This window comes from Podarcis erhardii (assembly GCF_964252035.2).
Source record: "Podarcis erhardii genome assembly, chromosome: 14".
NCBI lineage: Eukaryota > Metazoa > Chordata > Lepidosauria > Squamata > Lacertidae > Podarcis > Podarcis erhardii.
The window spans coordinates 40,672,194-40,693,864 of record NC_138503.1 but is presented as its reverse complement, the minus strand read 5'-3'; the positions used below and the strand labels follow the sequence as shown (position 1 = coordinate 40,693,864).

Sequence of the window (21,671 nt, the reverse complement as noted above, 5' to 3'; positions counted from 1 at the left end):
AATACATTAACTGGCTATTTTTACACAAACACACCCACCTGTATATGTAGATTGCACAACTTATGCCAAAGAGCTTAGCTAGAAATTAATTGGACTAAAACGCCATTTGAATGTTAATAGAATCTATACTTTTTCCTCAGTGTTAGACTGCCTGGGGACCAGATGATATGCCACCAGCTCCCAAAAGTGGAAAAACAACTATGCTCAAGACCTGCGAAAATGTTACAGGTAAAACACATAAATGCACTCCAGGGGGCGCTGCTCTCCCTCCTATGGAAGAGCAGCTTTTAACACTAGCCCCAAAGAGTCATATGTCTCAAACTGACCCACTGGGGTGATTGCCCCACCAATCTCAGCCTTGATTCCCATAAGCCCATGTGCCTGTCTTCTTGCTGACAACCATTCTTGGGGGACACAGTGCTGTCATCTTCCTCCTCCTCCTTGCCCTCGGTAGAAATTTATCGGGGGGGGGGGGGGGGGGGAAGATGGGGACAAGACTAGAATGAGTTGCCTCTGCCTTGCACTGGCGCCACCTACTGCTGGTATTCCTGCTTTGCGCCCTACCCAGGATTCCCTCCTGCAACCTTCTAAAATCAGAATATTGGAAACTGCCTGAAACCAAGCCCAGGGCTGACTGCTCTGACCGGCAGCGGCTCTTGAGGGTCTGAGGCAGCTTCCTGTAACTTGAGGATTAAGCAAAGGCTGTTGGGGGGGGGTGTAGTTGAACTCTTTCTCTCTTATAACTATATAACAATAATTATTTATTATTTATACCCCACCCATCTGGCTGGGTTTCCACAGCCACTCGGGGAGGCTCCCAACTGAATATTAAAAACACAATACATTAAACATTAAAAACTTCCCTAAACAGCTGCTATTCCCCTGCCTGAAACCACTTCTTTAAAATGCTGGGGTAGAGGAAGGGGTTTCTTCCCATTGGGGCTGTCTGCAAGTGTTTTGTAGTCTGCTATGACAAATATTGAACTCTTGTGGAGTATCAGTGAGGTTTTTTTTGTGTGTGTGTGTCAGACTGAAATTAATAAATACATACATACATAGTTACATACATAACAAAAGGGGGATGGGGAGCCCCAAGTCCTTGCCAGTGAAAACACGGCTTGGCATAGTGATAATGTCAACACTTTTGCTAGGCTGCTGTGGGAATGCTTTGGGAAGTGATGGCATGGGGAGCGATGGCAATTTCAGCATCTGCAACCGGCTGCCATTTTGCTACTCATTTTCCATCTATTTATCAGCTGTGTGTGTGTGTGTGTGTGATAAAATAGCCAACACACCTCAGACTGAGGTTTTAAATAATCTGTAGTCTTGATACTGCACCCGCGCTAAAAACTTAAGGCATGTTTTAAAAACTGGTTTCCTTCTCTCCACACCTTCCCGGAGCTTAAAATGACAGCCATTCGATGAAATTAGCTGTCGACCCTCCATACCACTTCCAAGAACTACGTGAAAACTAAATCGTACGTTTTCTTGAAGGATGCCTGGCAGTTAATCCACTTCGAAACCAGCCCAAGTTTAGGAGGGCAGGTGTATAATCCCCCCCCCATGTCACAAGAGCAACCATGTTAAATTCCCTTTTAAAAGCCAGTGGAGGGATGTGTACCCTGTGCTACCTCAAACGACCGTCGGGTTTAACAGGCCCCAGCTCAGATTTTGGGTCTGGGCTGAGTGAACTCCAAGAAGTCTGGCTACAGGCCTGCATGACTGGGCAGGAGGTGGGGCCTGTGCTGCAGATATCCACAGCTGACCACATGCCTCCCACCAGTTTGTCCACCCAGTTCTCCAGCTTGCTGCCCGTAAGGGCTGCATTCCTCTTTGCTTGGTCCACCTGCGCAGCGTCGATGGGGATATTCAGAACCGGGTTGAGGCCTTGGAAACTCTGCTCCATGTAGGCATTCTTTGGAGGTCCGCTGTGCAACCTTGTGGCTTCTTCTGTAAAAACAACAACAAACCGAAATGCAAAGTTGAGATGCTTCACGCCAATCTGACCTTCAGATCAAAACTACCATTAGCACGCTCTGCATAGGGCTGCCATTCAAAACCATTTGGTGGTTTAGTGTGGCGGCACCGACCCTTTGGAACACCCTGCCTCTTGATATTGGGCAGGCACCTTCACTGTGCTCTTTCTAGTGGATGCTAAAAACATTTTTGTTTAGACAAAGCTACCCAGATGTTTAGAAAGTTGACGTGAGTTTTTAATCTATTGCTACCTTAATTTTTTGAACGTCTTAAATTACTGTTGTTAACTTTTCTTGGTGATAATTTTACTGCTTTACATTTTTTTGGGTAAACTGCTTTGAGTTCCCTTTGACAAATCAAGCAGCGTATAAATTTTATGAAATAAATAAATAAATAATTGTGTGTAAAAGTAACCCTAGACCACGCCTCCTAATGAAATACTGGCACAGTGTGTAGCAATACAAAAATGGGAACGCCCCCTTCATTAAAAGCAGGACAGTGGTTCCTCAGGTTAAGTACTTAATTCGTTCCGGAGGTCCTTTCTTAACCTGCAACTGTTCTTAACCTGAAGCGCCACTTTAGCTAATGCGGCCTCCTGCTGCTGCCGCGCCGCCGGAGCGCGATTTCTGTTCTCATCTGAAGCAAAGTTCTTAACCCGAGGTACTATTTCTGGGTTAGCGGAGTCTGTAACCTGAAGCGTCTGTAACCTGAAGCGTATGTAACCCGAGGTACCACTGTACAGAGCAATCACTGGAATGGACATAACAAGTGCCTGCGGAATCAGGCCTTTGGCTCATTGAGTCCATCATCCTGTTCTCATAGTGGCTGAACAATTCCCTGTGGGAAACCAACAAGCAGGATTCAAGCATGAGAGCACTCTTCCCTCCTGTGTTTTCCAGCAATTGGGATTCTGAAGCCATCCAATTTGGTGCCCTCCCGTGGAAGCAAGTTCCAGAGTTTAACTTTGCACTCTTTGAAGAAGTGCTTTCGTTTTATCTGTCTTGAACTTTCTAACATTCAGCTTCATTGAGTGTCCACGGTGCTACATGAAAGGTGCTTAAAACTGCCTGTAGGAAACTAGCTGGGATTTTTGCCTCAAAATTCACATATGGAAATTGGGATAGAGGTGGCTGGGGTTAATGGATTTCCCCACAGCCTAGACTTGATGCCAGGAAGGGACTCGTCCGAACTCTGCCAAAACATACATAACCACCTCCAGGGCAAAATGCCTTCATTCAAGAAGGCCCTCTCAGACTTGGAGAACTATGCTGTGTGTTCCAGTGGGTCTGTGGGCCAGGAATGACATACTAGTGTCTACAATTCCTGCCACGTCGCCTGTGTAATTTGCAACTCGTGCCAATTATCTAAGCTCTTCCTTTTGTGCAAGGAAGCAATGGTTTGATCTTCTGTTGTAAATTGGCTAAGGCTCCGTCTCCCTGGCTTGGACACTCTTCGTGGTTCTCTGAGACTTAAGTTTTATATTTTGAGGTAAACCCCCTCCCTTGCAAGCCCCCCCCCCGGCCAACCTCGATTATTCAGTTATATTAAATATGCTGTTTCTGTCTGGCTTATTATGGCTTTGATCATATAATTGACTTGCCAAGGCAGTTGAATTCTACCTGATTTATTCAGATGGCATGAGCTCTCACTGTAGGCACCTGCTGGATCACACCAAGGGCTTATCTAGTCCAGGATCCTGTTCTTGGCCAACCAGATGCCTGTGAGAAGCCCACAAGCTGGACGTCAGCACAGCTGAACTGTTCCCACTTGCGAATCCCAGCAACTGTCATTCGAAGGCAGGCTGCCTCTGACATGTGCCATGCCCACCACCACACTGCCCTCACTCTGAATAGGCATTCAGCCCCATTTTGACATGATCCTTGGGCGGGGTGGGGGGTGGGGAAATCACTGTGGCTGAAGAAGTTTACAGAAAATGAGCTACCCTCTCCCCATCCTTTAGTTCTGCCCTATTATTTATCCTTCATAAAAGGCAGGTCTCATTACACTGCTCTTTGAATCTAGAGGTGCGTAGTGATTTTCTGTGTGTGTGGCAGCCTTGGCATTGTTCACAAAACATCAGAAAAATGGCTCTTAGAGATGTCCTAATTTTTCTGTCAGTTTCACAGCGTTTATCTGGCATTAGAATTAAGTTTAAGTAATGCAAGTGGTGGCAAAGCCAAAAAAAATGCTGAAAAAAGGAAGAAGAAAGAAAGAAAAGAAAGCTAAGAGGCTTTATAACAATTTCCTGCATGCAGCATAATGTTTCTGAACTGCAAGGTCTTGGAGAGGCACACTCAAAAGCTCAGACTGTGAATGCTCTTCTAAACTTCTGCTCTAATCTCAGTGTGCCTCTTGAAAACATGTACCCTTTTCCACGATATTCCAACTGTGCAGACTTCAGGCTCCCAAATGTGGCCCTTCAGACCTCTCTGTCTGGCTCTCGGGGCTCTCTCAAGGCCACATATCCTCTTAGGCCACACCTTGAACCACCCCTGCTTTGTCCCACTCCTTTTTTCTTCTTCCCTGGCTGTGAAATGTGTCCTGGAACCCTGATAATGCCTCTTGCTTGCTTGTCTGGTGGTGCTTAGAGAGCGTTGGTGGTGTCACAGTGCATAGAAACTATCATAATAAAATTATTTATATGCCACCCATCTGACTGGGTTACCCAAGCCACTCTGGGCAGCTTCCAACAAATGAAAACACAGTAAGATGTAACAAACGCTAAAAACTTCCCTACACAGGGCTGCAGAACAAAGGCAAAATATACACACATTGCTCTGCCTCCTTGTGCTTCTGGCCTCATCCATCACTGGCATGTGGCCTTGGGAAGATGGAAATGAAAATGGGGGTGGGAAAGGAACGGAGCATCCTGGAAGAGGGCACGACTGTCTGCTTGAACAGGAGCACTTGAAACTGCAACAGATCCCCCTTCTATACCTGCATTTTAGGCAACAGCACTACATTGGTTCCTTCGTATAATCAGTACCTAAAGACCCTTGCACCTTGAGTTGCACCAGTACAATAAATAATAGAAGGGCAATGTTTTTTCCAGTAATGAACTCCTTCCTCAAGTCAGTAGAATACTCCTTAATCTCTGTGGTCATTATCAAAGCGCTTGACTCTAACAGGCTCTTCTGCTGAAATTAAGGAAAGTTAACAGTGCTTTCACTTTGTTTGGACTGCATCCTGTGTTATACTAAGAAGCAGTCATGATGCATCAGATCAAAGGCTCATCTAGTCCAGCATCTTTTTGTCCTACGGTGGCCAACCAGATGCCTCTGGGATGCTGTAAGGAGTTGCAGGGGCTCATTCACCAGCACTTTGCCCTTTAAAGAGGCCCTGATCCCCTACCACCAAGCAGCAAACAAGGAATGGCTTCTGAGGAATCCTTGACTGGATTCCAGCGCTGGAAGGAGCTAGGCAGGGCCCTCCCATTCACCTGCCTGATGGGAGGGGAGGTGTACAGCTGCCTCAGCCAAAACAGAAAGGACAGGAAACCTCTGCCACATTCACACCACACATTTAAAGCAGTACAATACCACTTTAGATGGTCATGGCTCCTCCCCCCCCCCAAAAATTATGGGAACTGCAGGTTGTTAAGGGTGCTGAGGGTTCTTCGCAGACCCCTGCTCCCCTCACAGAACGACGATTCTCAGCATGGCTTAACTGTGAGGGGGATTGGGGCCTCCTAACAGCTCTCAGCACCATTAACAAATTAGCACTCCCAGGATTCTTTGCGGAACGTCTTGATTCTTTAAAGTGGTATCATACTGCTTTAAACCTATGGTGTGAATGTGACCCAGGAGGATGCAAACAGTCTCAGAGAAGCAGGAAAGTGGAAACAGGCCGGAATAGTTAGGCCTGTGAAGCCACAGACCTGAAATAAATCCATCCTTACAGCAGCTCTGACAGGAGTCAGTGCCTTCTTTGACCCCTTAGGTGTGGGCCTATGGAAGATACGGAACATGCTTTTGTTGACATCTCTTCCCCCTCTAGGATGCAGCACAGAAACCAACAGGCAGAATGTGTTCATCGTCTGCTATTACTCTCCAGCTGCATGCTTACTTAAACATTTATATATGCAAAATGAAGTGTTAATTGCTGCTTATCAATTTTTTAGTATGTTGCAGTGATATATGTCTTATTATGCATTATTACCATATCACTGTATTTAGACTTTGTGAACTGCTTTGAGCAGAGATTTGCTTGAGGAAAATGTGGTATGTAAATAAACTGACAATCACAAAACAACGACAATTCAGAGGCAATCCCCCCCGCCTGATCCTGAAGGTAGCATGTATCCCTCATGGCTAGCAGCCGTAGATAAACTTTATGTTCCATTGTATTTCCTTAATTCCCTTTTAATGCAAGCTAAGTTGATGACCACTATCATGTTATGAGAAAAATAAGAAGAGGCTTTCTGGATCTGACCCAAGCCCCATCTTAGTTAAGTACCTGCGGCCAAGCTGTAATTGCAAATAACGGTTTGGTTCGCAAAAAGGACTTACCTTGCCTGATGCTTTGCCTGTTAGAAAATGTCAGAGGAGAGACCAGGAATTTGGTTTCCGCTACAGGGACCCAGTGATGCAGGATCTTAACAGTCCAGATTCCTGGGCGGAGAGGCAAATTCAACGGCGGCTTGTAGTGTGTAAACTCTGCGCTGGATTCTATTAGGATATCATACGTGGCGGCGATAGTGTTTGTGGGGTCTACCCAGATGACAGTAACAGTGACGTTGGGGCCCTTTCCCCATTTCTGCATGCCGATTGGTTCATCCATGGGCCCAATGAGTCCCCCAAAGTTCCGGAATATTCTCTCCTTAGCATCCCAGTCGGTTCCAATCTGAAGGGTAAACAGAAGCACTGCACATCAGGTAACACTGAAAGAAACAACCAACTGCTTTAAAAATCAACATATTCTGTTCTTTTTTGTAATTGCCGTGTTGGATGGCTGCTATAAGGTCCTGGGTCCTGAGTTGCTCTGCTGCTCTCCATCCCACTGTTTTTGGTTTTTTTTTGGGGGGGGGAATTATTTTCTAAGGGAGAGATAAATGGAGCTAAATGATTGACGGAGGCAGCCAGTAGCCACCCTTCCTGTGCATCTGTGAATGCAATCTCTGTCTCAATGCTAGGGACCAGAGATGGGGTTCTGTGGGGTTGCAGGGAGTCAAAGAACAATTACTATTCCTGCAGAAGGGTCCTCATCTCCAGCACCCTGGGGCCACCCAATCGGCATGAAGGGGGAGCTTTTGCACAACTGAGAAGAAGTGCTTTCACCTTCTGTGCTCACTGGAGCCAGACTAAAAGGAGGCGAGTCAGTCCCTGAGGGCTGGCTCCTAGGGTCACTCTGGAACAGGCAAGTGGCAATAACATTGAGGAGGTGGAGCTCTTCTGTTCTGTAGCTCTAAAGCTAAGCATTTAGGAATACCGGAAACACAAGGTGTGTGAGTTTCAAGAGAATGGTGTGCAAGTTCTGTGACATAGAAGGGAAACACAACTTGATTTCCCCTGAAATACTCAAAATGATTTTGTTGGCATCTGTCTGTCTCAAGAGACAATGGAGTGCACCTCTGGGGATGAAGCCAAACCGCTGCGTTAACAGCGCAGAAATGACCTCTCTGAGGAGCAAGCCAAGGCAGCGTGTCTGGAGGCCCTGGGCTACCCAGACAACAAGACCCCCTTCTCATTCTTGCTCATGTGGTCCAAAGGAAAGCAGAGCAATACGTTTGGCACCAGCCTGGCTGCAGGAGTTGCTGGAAGAAGGCGTACAAGGCACCATCCTATTGTCTTAGGGACTCTTAGGGTTTACTCCTTAGCCTGTTCTTCTCCCAAAGATATCCCACAAGGCAGTGGAAGTTTAGGATCAGAGTTTTGCTTCTCCTAGATGGGATGGACTACCTTCTCAGGCAGACAAGCCCCATCTGCCCCAGTTATATGTGCACAGAAAATAGTAGATCTAGTAGAAAGCCAGCGCATCATTGCAATGCATCCCTAATTATTATTAATGCAAAATCATAGGATCATTATATAAATATAGAAAGCTGTATAGTCTCAGAAAGGGGTGTGGCTATGAGGGGGTCACAGCTGTGACTTATCATGAAGGGGACCTGCACTTCTACATTTGCCATGGCATTACTTCTGAGGACCCTTCATAATTCTTGTTGGAACTAAAGCACTGATGCTTGTAATATGTTACCTGCAGGTTTCCTGCTCAGCCTGACACCACCTGGAACAGCTTCAACTGATTTTTTTTTTAACGCCCAGTAGGTGGTGGCAGGAATGAAGGGAAGAATCACAGAACAACAAGTTTCTATATAGAACTACACTGATTTACAACCAACCACAAACATTGAACAGACTTTACATTTTCTTACATGTTCTCTCCCCATCACCCCAATGTTTCAGCTATGCCTGAGATAGCTGTAATCGTTTGCTACTATCCAAGGGGCAACAGGGACACAAGTAACTGCAATTAAATGTGGCATGCACCGGTTGCTGAAAGTATTTGTAATCAGCGAAGTATGAACTCCCCAGGTCACACACACACAAGGAGGAAGAAGGTGGGAGAAGGTACAGAAGGCACAAATCCAAAGAGACGATGCCTTCACTGGTGACAAAAGCAGATTCTTGGGCCTTCAGATCAGACTCAGGTCTCTCTGCAAGCACCACTGAGCCACTGGTGGGTGATCCTTGCAGAGAGCAGGGTGTGGAGATTTGAAGCCCCGAATATCAGCTGATTGACACCTCCTGGACGAATGCGCAGATTGAGACCCAGTTACTCACTAGCTTTTTGCCTCCCCCATGCAGTTCACGTAAGTGCAGCCCTGCTGGATCAGGCCAGTGGTCCATCTAGTCCAGCATTTTGTTCTCATAGTGGTTCACAAGATGCCTATGGGAAGTCTACAAGCAAGACTTGAGCACAACAGCACCCTGTCTTACAGCAGGTGGCATTCAGAAGAATTACTGCCTCCAACTTGGTCTCTCTCCTGCTGAGATGCAAGAGTTAAGCATGGCCCATTGCATTCTCCACCTCAGCTGGTCAGGACTAGGACCTGTCCTATCAAGCATGCATTTCCTGCAATAAAGGTAGCTTTCTTACTTTTCTAAACTCAGTCCCAGTGTGATTACAACAGGGATTCTGCATCAAGTTCACTTCTGCTAAGCGTTTAAACTCCCAAAGTCACCACTTTCTGTACTGCAGACAGACTGATCACCACTGTGTCTCATTCATCCCCTTGTACTTCTGTGCCATCAGAGAATCCACTCACTTGCAGTTTTCCTCTGAAGAGGTTGGGGGAGGGGGAAAGGGTGCTCCTTAACTCCCTACTCAGCTTTTGCATCACTTATTCTGGTCCCTGCTTGGGTTTGCACTTAAAATTTGCCCAAGATAAATTATGCCTTGATTACTAGCTTGTGTCTCATTGCTCACCACAAACGGGGACCATTAGGTCCACACAGAAGACACTAATTGCCTGCCGCCCAGTTCACTTTGTTCTCTGTGATGAATTGCAACTGCTAACGAGGCTAGAAACAAACTTTTTTCGAGTTCCGCCGATAAGGCTTAGTGCAGAAGTCCCTGAATGCCTAAATGAAATCCAAGTCCATCTTTCTCTTTCCCTTTGGACGGATGTCATCTTTCTCAAAAACCAAAAACCAAAAACAAATGAAGAGGTGATACCTACGCCACATGGAATTAACCTCCTACTGGGAAACTGCCACCCTTTGGAAGTGGTTGGGCTCCAACTCCCAACAGCCACAGCCAACGCCCACACGGCTGACAATGAAGGGTCATGGGAGCTGTAGTCCAGCAACATCTGGAAGACCATAGGCTCCCCATCTCTGTGCCCCAGTGAACAAAATAGTGTTTATCTGGCTCACTACTGTCACTACCAGGGATGGGAAACCTTTTTGGCTTGGTAGGCAGGAACCTTCTTGATCCTCACCCCCGCAGACCAATTCTGACTGGTGGGTGAGACAATCACCTGCTTGGCCAGTCACCTGACATCATGATGGCATCTGATGATTGACAGATGCGTTGCCCCAACCACTAGTTAAAGTGGCTGGGTGCTTTCCAACAGCCAGCTAGTTGTCAGGCACATGGGAGCTGCTTGCTGAGCACTGAGTATAGGGCTTGCAAAGCTGATTTCTGTAGGGTGATCAAGTTCCCATCAGCTGCAAGGCAGTGACTTCAACCCTGCTTTCAGTGGGAATCGATCATATGATTGACTGTTGCCAAGGACATGTATCGGCCTAGTCCAAGTTTTAAGGCTCTGATGCTAATGGATGAGCATCAATTCTGACCCCTGAAAAATGAGTCCTGAGGCTGCTGATTCTTGGAGAAGGCAGGTGAGCAGGCAGCAATTGTAAGTAGGAGTTGCAGCAGCAGTAGGGCCAAATGGGGGCCCCTGGGAAAGCTGTAGGCCTTGGCGGATACTGAACAATGTTGACCATTGGTGCCAGCCCCCAATTTGAGTTCAACCAATGGGATTTTTAATAGGTTAGATTGACGCTTGTGACAATACTGCAAGCAAAACCTAGACATACTGTTTCAGCTGTTATCTTGCATGTGCGTTTCTCATTAACTTGCGAGATGCCCTCACACCAGCAAAACAACAGAAGAATTGCCAATCCCAAGAAATACAGTTGGTGCGATCATTTGTCAGGACATGAAAACGGCAATTCAGTCCACCGATATCTCAATAAACAGAACAAGACCGGCATCCATCTCCTTAATAGGACATTAATGTCGCTGATTTGCCACACATGCCATTAAAAACACTGAAGCCTACCTAAGCCTCTCTCAATTGCCAAAGAAAATGCAGAATTTATAGGCCAGGACATAATGACTACGAACAAAAATTTGTTCAATTAGCTGTGTGGGCTTTAATTAAAATTTGTGATTTAGCAAGAAAAAATGATGAAATAAATAGCTTTAGGCAGCTGTGCCATTTGCAAAGAATGTGTGGCTCAGGATGAGAGCGGTTTAGCACTTGACAGAGTCGGACTGAAATCAGGGAGACTAAAATCCAATTCAGCCATTGAAGTCATTGGATGACCTTGGGCCAGTCACTCTCCCAGACTACCTCACAGGGTTGTTGGAAGGATAAAATGTTGGGGGTGGGAGAGAACTATGCACGCAACCCTGAACACCTTGAAGGACAAGTAGGGATTAAATGGAATCAATAAAAATTTAAAGCAATTATTTACAAGGAAACATCCTTTTGGCAGGCTAAGAAATTCCTTGGCAGGCTAAGAAAATCCGATCTTACCTGCTGAATTGACGCTTACAGTCATTGAATTATAGAGTTGAAAGGGATCCTAAGGGTCATCAAGTCTAACCCCCTGCAATGCAGGTTTTGTTTTTGCCCAAGGTGGAATTTGAACACACAACCCTGAGGTTTAGAATCTCGTGCTCTACCGACTGAGCTATCCACAGGGCAAATGGGTTAAGCAACATCTCTCTTTGAATTTTCTGCACACCTGATAAGAATTTTCTGAGCAAGATTGGATTTTCTCAAGGTACAGCCTCAGAACAGTGAGAAAAGCTCTGGGACCCAGGGGAATGAATTGGTACACAACACAGTGCAGTCAAAATGGGGGTCAAATGAAAGTGTGGAGAAGTCCATATCTGGCAGATCTGGCCTCAGTTAGGAAGCAGGAGTCATGGTAGTTTCAGAACAAAGAAGAGGAAACCTTGTTCAGTTTAAAAGAGGAAGGGAAAAACAAAAGATAACAGCAATGCTTACCTCAGAGAACTGCAGCCTTCCAAAATCACTTGGTGGACTTGCAATTTTGAACACCTTTTTGGGCATCACCCATGTCTCTAAGGTCTCCAGCTTACTGGCAGCCAGATTGGTAGCATGGTGCTTGACAAGGAAACCCTGAAAATGATCAGCAAGGAAGTAGAGTTGGACGGAGAATGGGTGGCCCATTGGGTAGTACCTGGAAAACATAAATGCCAATGGAGAAGAGTCTGATTAGCTGCGGAACAACAGAGTTAGTGGTTTGGCAGTGGGTGAGGTTCTTACAGCTACAGTGATGTTGAGTTCATTGGAATGAAGATGTGCGACACTGCTTCTTAAACCTCTGTTTTTAAGCCTGGGTGGGGTGGGGGCTTGGCAAAGGGCACGGAGATGGGACCCCGGAGAGCAAGGACTCTTAATCCTCAGCAGTTAATTGAGAGCCATTGAGAGCTGCCATTTACTTTCACCACAACCCCTTGGGGCAATTCGGCATTTGCGGGTCCTGTGGGAAATTTAAATGGCAGCTCCCAGACTCACAAACTTTTAAAAATTGCACTGGCTGCCAGCTGGCTACTGGGCTAAGTTTAAGGTGTTGGTTGTGGTGTATAAACTCCTCTACAGTACAGCTTGGGACCAGGATACCTAAAATATCCATCTTGCCCCTTATATACCCAATCAATCACTGTGCTCTGCAGGACAGGGCCTCTGGCAGAGTCCACGCCTCATGATATACAAATCTGGCTTTTAATGCTATGGTACCTCCCTTCTAGAATTCCCTCCCATTAAATATTAGACAGGTGCTACCCTTGTGGTCTACATAAATAAAGCTGAAACGTGCAGTCGCAATCCATGAGTGAGTGAGAGTGAAAAGGGTATTATTGGAGAGAAAGAGAAATGGAGACTGGAGATTGGCAAGAGAGAAACAGGGAGAAGGGGACTCCCTGCTCATTTTTGACTCTGTCCTGTGCCCACCAGCTTAGCTTCTTGATCCCTGTTGGCTTGCAGCTGCTGACAGATTAGCCCAGAGGGAATGTAGACCTCAGCTGTGTGGAGAAGAAGAGGTACTTGCCACCTGCTCTAGACTGAAGGAACTCTGAACTTACCGGCAGCTGTTTTCACCATCAGTGTGGAAGGAGGTTTCTGCTCTCCTCAGGCCCAAGCGAGCAAATGAGTGGTACATGGTCAGCATGACGTCACTGATGCTATGGATCCCGTCTGGTTCGTCATAGACATTCTCCCAGTACGATCTCAGGCCTGGAGTGCCCGATGGGTAGTTGCCATACAAGTAGTAATCGAGCTGGCCAATTATTTCTTGATTCACCACCGCTTCAAATTTGCGCGCAAAGAAGGTCGGTCTTGTGGTTTGCTGCGTCAATAAGAACATTTTTTTTTACAACGTGGTTTCTGTGGATTTTTTTTTTTTGAAGAACACAAGGTTCCCACCTTACACGTCATGCTGGATGCAAGATCGGATGTCAGAAAATTCCAGCAAAAACGGGACATAAAAAGTTCAGATGTAGAGAAACCGGGGTGGGGGTAGGGGTGGGAAGAAAAAGCCACTTGCAATGTGTCAGCACAGTCCTGGCAGGTTGGAAGAATGAGTATCAAAGAGATGAGACCCAGTAATTTAATTGTGAACTTTTGTGTATGGGTGATTTGCTGTTCGAGCGCAGGGGTTGCCAACCTTTTTGCGCCAATGAGCACATTCAGAATTTTGAGAAAATGCTGCTAGCATCAGTCACAAAATGGCTGCCTTGAGCCTGGCATAACACAAATGGCTGCCATGGGTGGGTGGGTGCCATAACTTAAAACGGCTGCCATGGGGGCATGACATAAAAGCTTCAATGTAAGAGAGGCTGAGTCAGTGCAAACAGGAAATGAGCAGGGAAAGCAAATCGTCTCTTGTGTGTTTTTGAGGGGATATTTATTCAGACCTTTTGTGAACACCACAGGACGCATTGGTGGGTACACTGGTGTCTGTGGAAGCTATGTTATGTTAACAAGTGTTTGGGAAAGTGGATGCTGGTGATAGGGGGCTCTTACATTTTTCTATAACAGGCTGAACTGGGATGCTGCTCATGGTTTATGTGTTTCTCTAACACCGCTCTGTTAGACTGTAAAAGTCTTCTTTGTTTTCTGCACATTTTTTTAAATAAAGAGGGATAGAAAGTGTCAAGCTTGAAAGCGCCAAGATCAAAAGCTGCGACATGCCTTCTGAAAAGTCAACACCACCCGTCAAATTTGCTTTCGGAGTGGCTCCAATTATGTTTATTCTCTCCATTTGCAGCCAGAATGCCTGGAATGCATGAAGCATTCTCACCAGGAATACAGGTTTACTTTTGGGCAGGGGGTGGGAAATCAGTGTCCCTCCAGAACTTGTTGGGCAACCCAGCTACCTGAGATGCTTAAAACTGAAAATGCCAGCAACTGAACCTGGGACCTCATTTGTGCAAGTGGGAGCCCTCCACCCCGTGTTTGGAATGAACTAGTTTGGTTTAATGAAGTTTACTGAATGAGTTCAAAAATATATGCCTGAACATATAGCTCCCATAATTGCTGAGAACAGAATGTGAACTAAATTCATTTTGGGGTGGGACTTTGACTGATTTCCAGTTCATCATCTCTTACATGTGTGGGGGTTTTTTTAATGCTTCAGATACTTTGGGCCTTTAAGCTTCAAGATCATAATTTCTGAGGAAAAATAGAATCATAGAATGAAAAGATGAGCCAAAAAAATAATAATAGAATTATAGAGTTGGAAGGGACCATGAGGGTCAGATCCAGTCCAACCCCCTGCAATGCAGGAATTTTTTGCCCAACGTGGGACTCAAACCCATGACTCATGCTCTGCTGACCGAGCTATAAGTAAACAATTCACATTCCACTGTGTGCATGCACTTTTGGATGTTTTTAGCCTTCTTAATTATATTTTATACTTCAGCACAGCAGCCAGTAACATTCTGCATGTTGGGGTTTTGGGGGGGGGGCTGAGGGTCATTTGGTTGAATTTGAATTGAACTGTGAACTGAACTAGCTTGTTATGTAAAGGGATGAAAGCGAACTTGCATTGGTTCCTTTCTGGACATGTTGAGCTTGAACTAGATTCTTTAAAAAAACTAACATTCAAAGCTCTAGATACACCATAGACTGAAACACCAGATGGAGCTTCTGTGGGAGGGAAGGGCAGCTGGTTCTGGATTCAACCCTTTGGCATCATCTTTTAAAAAAGAAAGGAAAAAGGACCAGGCGGCAGTGACCAGAACTCATGGAGAGTTGCTGTCAAGTAGAGCAGACAGTATGGGATAGAGCAGAAGCTGTCAGCATGGTGTCCTACCGGTTAATGATGGACTCCAACTCTCACGCATGAGAACGTAAGAAAAGACCTGCTGGATCCAGCCTTACGACGGCGTGACTAACAAACCTGATAAAATACCAACTTACCTGAAATCGGTGGAAATCGGCCGGCTTGAAATCATTAGGGGAGCAGCCGCACCAGTCCACAATATTCTTGTACTGGCATTTGCAACCCAGCTTGCGGTTCCAGTTTGTGATGTGCAGGTTGTTGTCCACCATTGTGTTGCAATGAGGGCTGTTTTCCAGGACGGTGTGGAAGAAAGACTGTCGGGAGGTGGGGGGAAACACAAAACTCAGTGGTGTTGGTACATCAGAGTGAGAGGACACTATGGTCACATCCATCCTGTGCTTTCACGATACGGTTTCCACCAAAGAATCCTGGGAGCCGTAGTTTGTTAAGGGTGCCAACCTCACAGGGCTACCATTCCCAACACCCTTAACAAATTATAGTTAAAGTGGGGGTAAGGTAAAGGTAAAGGGACCGCTGACCGTTAGGTCCAGTTGTGGCCGACTCTGGGGTTGCGGCGCTTATCTCGCTTTATTGGCCGAGGGAGCCGGCGTACAGCTTCCGGGTCATGTGGCCAGCATGACTAAGCCACTTCTGGCGAACCAGAGCAGCACACGGAAACGTCGTTTACCTTCCCGCCAGAGCGGTACCTATTTATCTACTTGCACTTTGACGTGCTTTCAAACTGCTAGGTTGGCAGGAGCTGGGACTGAGCAACGGAAGCTCACCCCGTGATGGGGATTCGAACCGCCGACCTTCTGTTCGGCAAGCCCTAGGCTCTGTGGTTTAACCCACAGTGCCACCCGCATCCCTCAAAGTGGGGGTAGGAATGCTTAAATGTATGGAGTCAAGCACATTAATAGAGGGTTACAAGCATATGGGCTGAAGAGATCACATAGTGCGCTGCACTTGTTCTCAAACCATTTTTCTCTGTGGACCGCTGGGGTGTGTGTGTGTGTGTGTGTTATTACTATTTTATTTATTTGCAGCATTTATACCTCGCTCTTTTGCCAAAAAGACTCTCAAATGGTATACGAAAAGGGTATCAAGCAGTGCTGCATTTATGTATAAGCTAAACAAGCTATTGTTTAGGGCCCCAATCTCTTGGCCCCCCCCAAAATAAAGAAAAACAACAACACTGGATGTACATTTCCAAAATATAAGGTAAGTTCAACAATTACTTTGATAAAATACATATTTTGATATGTGCAAAGATACCTATTAGGTCCATAAATTACCATATGGCATATATTCAACACAAAAAAACCAGTGACAATTTGTTGTTGACAAAGGACAGCTGGACATATAAAGGGCCCCATTCAGTAGCTTAGGGCCTCAGCAAACCTAAATCCAGCCCTGGTACCAAGATTATGAAGCTCCCTCCCCAAAATAAGTTATGTCGACCCCTTTTCTCTTGAATTTTAGGAAGACAGAGGAGATTTTATTAAGCTGCTGTGTCAATGCATTTTAAAATCGAATACATTGTTGTTTTTTTCTCTCTCTCTCTGGCTGCTGTTTTAATAATTTAATTGAAGTGTTTGGTATTTTTGATTATTACAAGATCTCTCGTGTTTTTCTTTGTGTGTGTGTGTGTTTTGCTGTAGTGGGGAGGGGATTAACCTTGAGGAAAATTTCCCTATTAATTATTTAAAAATGACAATTCCAGAAGATAGCCTGGGACAGTCATTGCATTTTAGATTTCTGGAATAGGGAAATGGTTTTATAACACCAACACTGAAAAACGCCACAGGAAGGAGCACCTGAAGGAGGAGGAGATAATATTTAATTCTGTTGTTTTGCATTTAAAGTTGCATCTCCAGTCAGGGTCCTTTCCCCCCTCAGATAAATTTCCCAATGTGGTGGTGGTGATTTCAAGGTCAAAATCTCCCACCAATTAACGTGAGGAAATAGTAAAAGTAATAAAAGAAAAGACAACCACCCCAAACCAAGCCAATTCCTCTCTTTCTACTACCGCTGATTTATTTGGAAGTTGCAATGTGCCCATAGGTGAAAATGACCTCGCAGTGGAAGACCCAGTTTGCCCCTAAGGCAACAGAAGGGACACTCTGTCTCTTGCAATTATTTCCGAAGCTGCTAAGTCTATTTGCCAATTCAAGGCAGTGAGAAATTCCAATGGGTTTCTTCTTCTTCTAATTATATCACTGTAATTTCAGTGTTTACTTAAATCCCATAGTAATGGAGACTGACAGGCCCAGCGCCACCACAAGGCACCCTCAGGCAGTTACTGGGGCCCCAGCATCTCTGAGGAGTTTTGCCCACATTCATAACTGGGGTGGGGGGGGCAGAGGATCTGTTTGGTATCCAGAAGACCCCGCATTCGATCTCTGGAGTCTACAGTTAGGGTTGAGAAAAACCCCTGACTGAAGCCTTGGAGAGCCACGTTCACGCTATACATTTAAAGCACTATGGCACCACTTTAACAGTTATGGCTTCGCCCAAGGAATTCTGGGACCTGGTTAGTTTTGTCAAGGGTGCTGAGAGTTGTTAGGATCACTCACAGAGTTCCCTGTGAGAATAGACTTATTGCTATCATACTCTGGGAATTATAGCTCTGCAGGGGAGGGGGAAGGGGTCTCCTAAAAAACTCTCAGCACCTTTAGCAAACTACAGCTCCCACAATTCTTTGGGACAAGCCACGAGTGTTTAAAGCGGTATCATTGTGGTTTAAATGTATGGAGTGAATGTGGCCTCAGTATAAGGGCGGCTTCCTATCTTCCCACATCCAGGAAAGCTTTGTTTTTTGGGACAGTGGCGAGGATTTTTCTTCTCCCGGACCTTATGCACCCCCCCCCCCATTTTGAGCTACAACTCCCAATTTCCCTGACAGACTGTATGGCTGGGGCTGATGGGAGTTATAGTTCAACACTTCTGCACATCAGGTTGGACAAGGCCGGGCTAGGTTAACATGAGAGTGGGCTCCCTAGTTATTTATTTTTATTATAATTTTGAAGGAGTCGGATACAAAACCTAGCCGAGGAAATCTTGTGGGTAGAAAAACTGAAACAGGATAAACATTGGGTGGTTAAAAAGCAAAAGGCCTTTACAGAACAGTGAGTTCTTTTGTAAAATATCAGCTATAGGGTGATCTACAGCCACACGGAATGGCATTAGTATGGTTGACCGCCTATCCCCCTGGACAAGCCCCTTGCCCCCTTTTAAAAAAATGTTAAATGACAGGCCAGTGAATATGGATTTTACGCTTGAATTGTCTAGTTAAACCCATTAAGGCATACATTGTCATTCAGGCAAAAAGCCGGGACTGAGGAGGGGAGGGGAAGAGAAACCTACCCAATTACCCACTGCCCTGTCCTTTTATACTAGCAGAGAAGGCCGTTGCAAAGATAAGCAGAATAAAAGGTTAACAGAGTTGAAAGGGAAGACGATACCTTTCGTTTCCCTTTAGGAGAAGCAGGATTAAAAGGAGAACATTTAATATATGTGTAAGCGAAAAGGAGAAAGGGGATCAGTCGTCTTCTGAATGCATTAAGGTCTAGTGGATAGATGAAAGATGGATGTCACCTACACACTTAATATAACTTTTGGTCACCATTACTAATGAGAATGACAGAGGAAGAAAAAAAATCCAGTTAATGCAACACATAATTTATGGAATCCGCCACCACAAGATGGTAGCATTGGACATGGGCTTTGTGAGAATTTTGTCCGTCTAGTCCAGCATCTTGTTCTCATGGTAGCTACCCAGATGCCTGTGGGAAACCTGCAAGCAGGACTCAAGCACAAAGGCCCTCTCCCCTCCTGTGGCTTCCAATGACTGGCATTCAGAATAATTTCGGCATCTGACAATGAAAGCAGAGCACAGTCATCATGGCCAATAGCTGTGGATAGCCTTCTCCTCCACAAATTCATCTAAACTTCTTTTAAAGGTAAAGGAAAAGGGACCCCTGACCATTTACCTTCCCGCCGAAGCAGTACCTATTTATCTACTTGCACTTTGACGTGCTTTCGAACTGCTAGGTTGGCAGGAGCAGGGACTGAGCAGCGGGAGCTCACCCCGTCGCGGGGATTCGAACCGCTGACCTTCTGATCAGCAAGTCCTAGGCTCTGTGGTTTAACCCACAGCGCCACCTGCATCCCTAAACCTCTTTTAAAGCCATCCAAATTGGCAGCCATCCTGCAGGAGGGAGTTCCATAGTTTAACAAGGTGCTGCATGGAGAAGTACTTTCTTTTCTTGGACTCTCCCAAAATTCAGCTTCAACGGACCTCCACAAGTTCTAGTGTTATGAAAGAGGGAGAAATACTTTCTTCTAGCCATTTCCTTCATGCCACGCATAATTCTGCAAACTGTATCATGTTGCTTCTTATTCACCCTTTCTCTTAACTGAAAACCCCATATGCCACAAGCTTTCTTAATCTCTAGATGCTGTTGGACTCAGCCAGTGTAGCCAATGATCAATCATGGTGGGAGCTGTAGCCTGCAAATATCTGGAGGGCAACAGGTTTGGCTGACTTGGGCTGTTCATTATGATAGCTAAACTGAGTCTCCCTGTTCAGTTGCTGAATGCCAGCTGCTGTGGGACAAACATTGGCTTTAGGCTTATGAAGGCTTTTTTTTCTAGAAAAAGAGGTGCTGGAACTTGTTGAGTTTTTTTTAGGGGGGCCTCTGGTGGAAAGCTAAAGGTTGGACTAGGTCATGGGTAGGCAAACTAAGGCCCGGGGGCCGGATCCAGCCCAACTGCCTTCTAAATCCAGCCCACGGACGGTCCAGGAATCAGCATGTTTTTACATGAGTAGAATGTGTCCTTTTATTTAAAATGCATCTCTGGGTTATTCATAGGGCACAGGAATTCGTTCATTTCCCCCCTTCAAAATATAGTCCGCCCCCCCCCAAGGTCTGAGGGACAGTGGACTGGCTCTCTGCTGAAAAAGTTTGCTGACCCCTGGACTAGGTGGACATTGGGTCTGATCAAACAGGGTGATTGTAACATACTTCTTCCTCATGGAACAAAAAGAGAGCTCTGCTTGATCAGAACAAAGGCCTGTCTAGTCCAGCATCCTTCCTCCACCCTCCCCATGGTGGCCAACCAGCTGCCTGTGAGAAGTCCAAAGCAGGACAAGAGGGCAACAGCATTCTCCCATCATTTCTCACCAGGGACTTGCATTCAGGGGAATATCACCTCTGACCTTGGAAGGCAGTAGACATGATGAGGAGCCACACTGATAGCCTTGTCCTCCATGAAGTCAGGAGGAACAGCCATCAAGAATTCTGCTCCCTCCACGACGTAACCAATCAGGTTCCATCACCTGAGGCAGCTTCCTCACCCTGCCTAATGATAGGACTGGCCTTGATTTTTAGAAAGGTAATGTATGTTAAAGTGGAGCAGCTTCAAAGCAACCAACCAACCAATCAACTAACCAATAACCAAAGGAAAAAGCCTTTCATAACACTGAACAGCTATAATTCAGGCATTCATGAATTACCCCGGTGCTGTTTTTATTTTTCTGTGGTGGGACAGGGCTCTCCGCAAGTTTGCTCACCTCAGCTGGGAGTAATGTGTAGGAATAGAACCTTTTCATCTTCGTCACCAGGTCATCGTTAGAAAAGGTGATATATTCCACAAACTTCCTGTTCAGCAGGAACCAGTCTGACCCGCCATCCACCGTTATTCCTTCCGGAATCTTCCGGTCACCAAGGCGCCACATGTGGGTATCACATTCCAGGAAAAGCCTGTCCAGCCCTTGTTTTCTAATAAACCTGGAGAGGAGGGAAAGGAAATGTTAAAAATACACGTAACGGGAAAGAAAGATAAGAGACTCTTGGAACATATGTGATTATAGCAGGAGGTAAAAGGGGGTGGGGGGAAAGAGAGAAACAACTAAAGCAGGAGTAGAACACCCTCCACTGTGAAAAATGTCATGCAAATTGTCTGAGGGATTAAAGATTCACCAGCAGCAGGTACAAGAAAACAGAGGATAGTAAATAAGGGACAGTTAGCTCCCTTCTTTGGCTATGTACACACCATACAATTAAAGCACACGGCTTTGCCCAAAGAATCTTGGGAACTCTAGTTTCTTAAGGGTGCTGGGTGCTGTAGCTCGGTGAGGTGTAACTACAGTTCCCAACATTCTTTGGAGTGGGAAATGTGTTTTAAGTATATGGTGTGTACACTGTCTCTCTCTTAAACATTGTACTAAACATCTTTGTGTACCTTCCTGGTCCCCATGAAACTCTGGTGCTTAGGCAGTTAGCATTCTTATCCTTGATTAGAATTTATTTCAAAAAGCAACAGAGCCCAGAGAAAGAAAATGGGCTGTTTTCCAAATCTAATTAATGAAAAACAAAGCCCAGACATACGAGCCTCTCTGTGCGTTTACGGCGCTTAGAGGACAAAAGGGAAGATAAGAAGTTGAGAATTTTTTATTTCATTTTATTTCCATAGATGAGCTCCTAATTCCACATTCTATTATAAAAGGGATAATGGAAATGTCTTGCAATTTTAATGGGGTGTTCTAGAATCTCCAAATACAATATTTATGCAATTCTCTGCGAAATTAAATATGCATGCATGTGAAAGTTCAGTCATTTATTTCTATTATTTGGTGATGGTGGT

At 45.5% G+C, this 21,671-nt stretch overlaps 1 protein-coding gene across 1 annotated transcript in view; it reads right to left on the bottom strand.

Annotated features, from left to right (window-relative positions):
* Positions 1–721: 721 nt before the first annotated feature.
* Positions 722–21,671, bottom strand: part of XYLT1 (xylosyltransferase 1) — a 158,210-nt gene continuing 137,260 nt past the window's right edge. Inside the window, exons 7-12 of the mRNA XM_081839707.1 lie at positions 20,599–20,815; positions 15,161–15,337; positions 12,823–13,085; positions 11,723–11,918; positions 6,486–6,819; positions 722–1,950 (exon numbers count right to left, since the gene is read on the bottom strand). Coding sequence (XP_081695833.1) covers positions 1,628–1,950; positions 6,486–6,819; positions 11,723–11,918; positions 12,823–13,085; positions 15,161–15,337; positions 20,599–20,815 — 1,510 coding nt within the window. The 3' untranslated portion in view covers positions 722–1,627. The remainder of the gene's footprint in view (positions 1,951–6,485; positions 6,820–11,722; positions 11,919–12,822; positions 13,086–15,160; positions 15,338–20,598; positions 20,816–21,671) is intronic.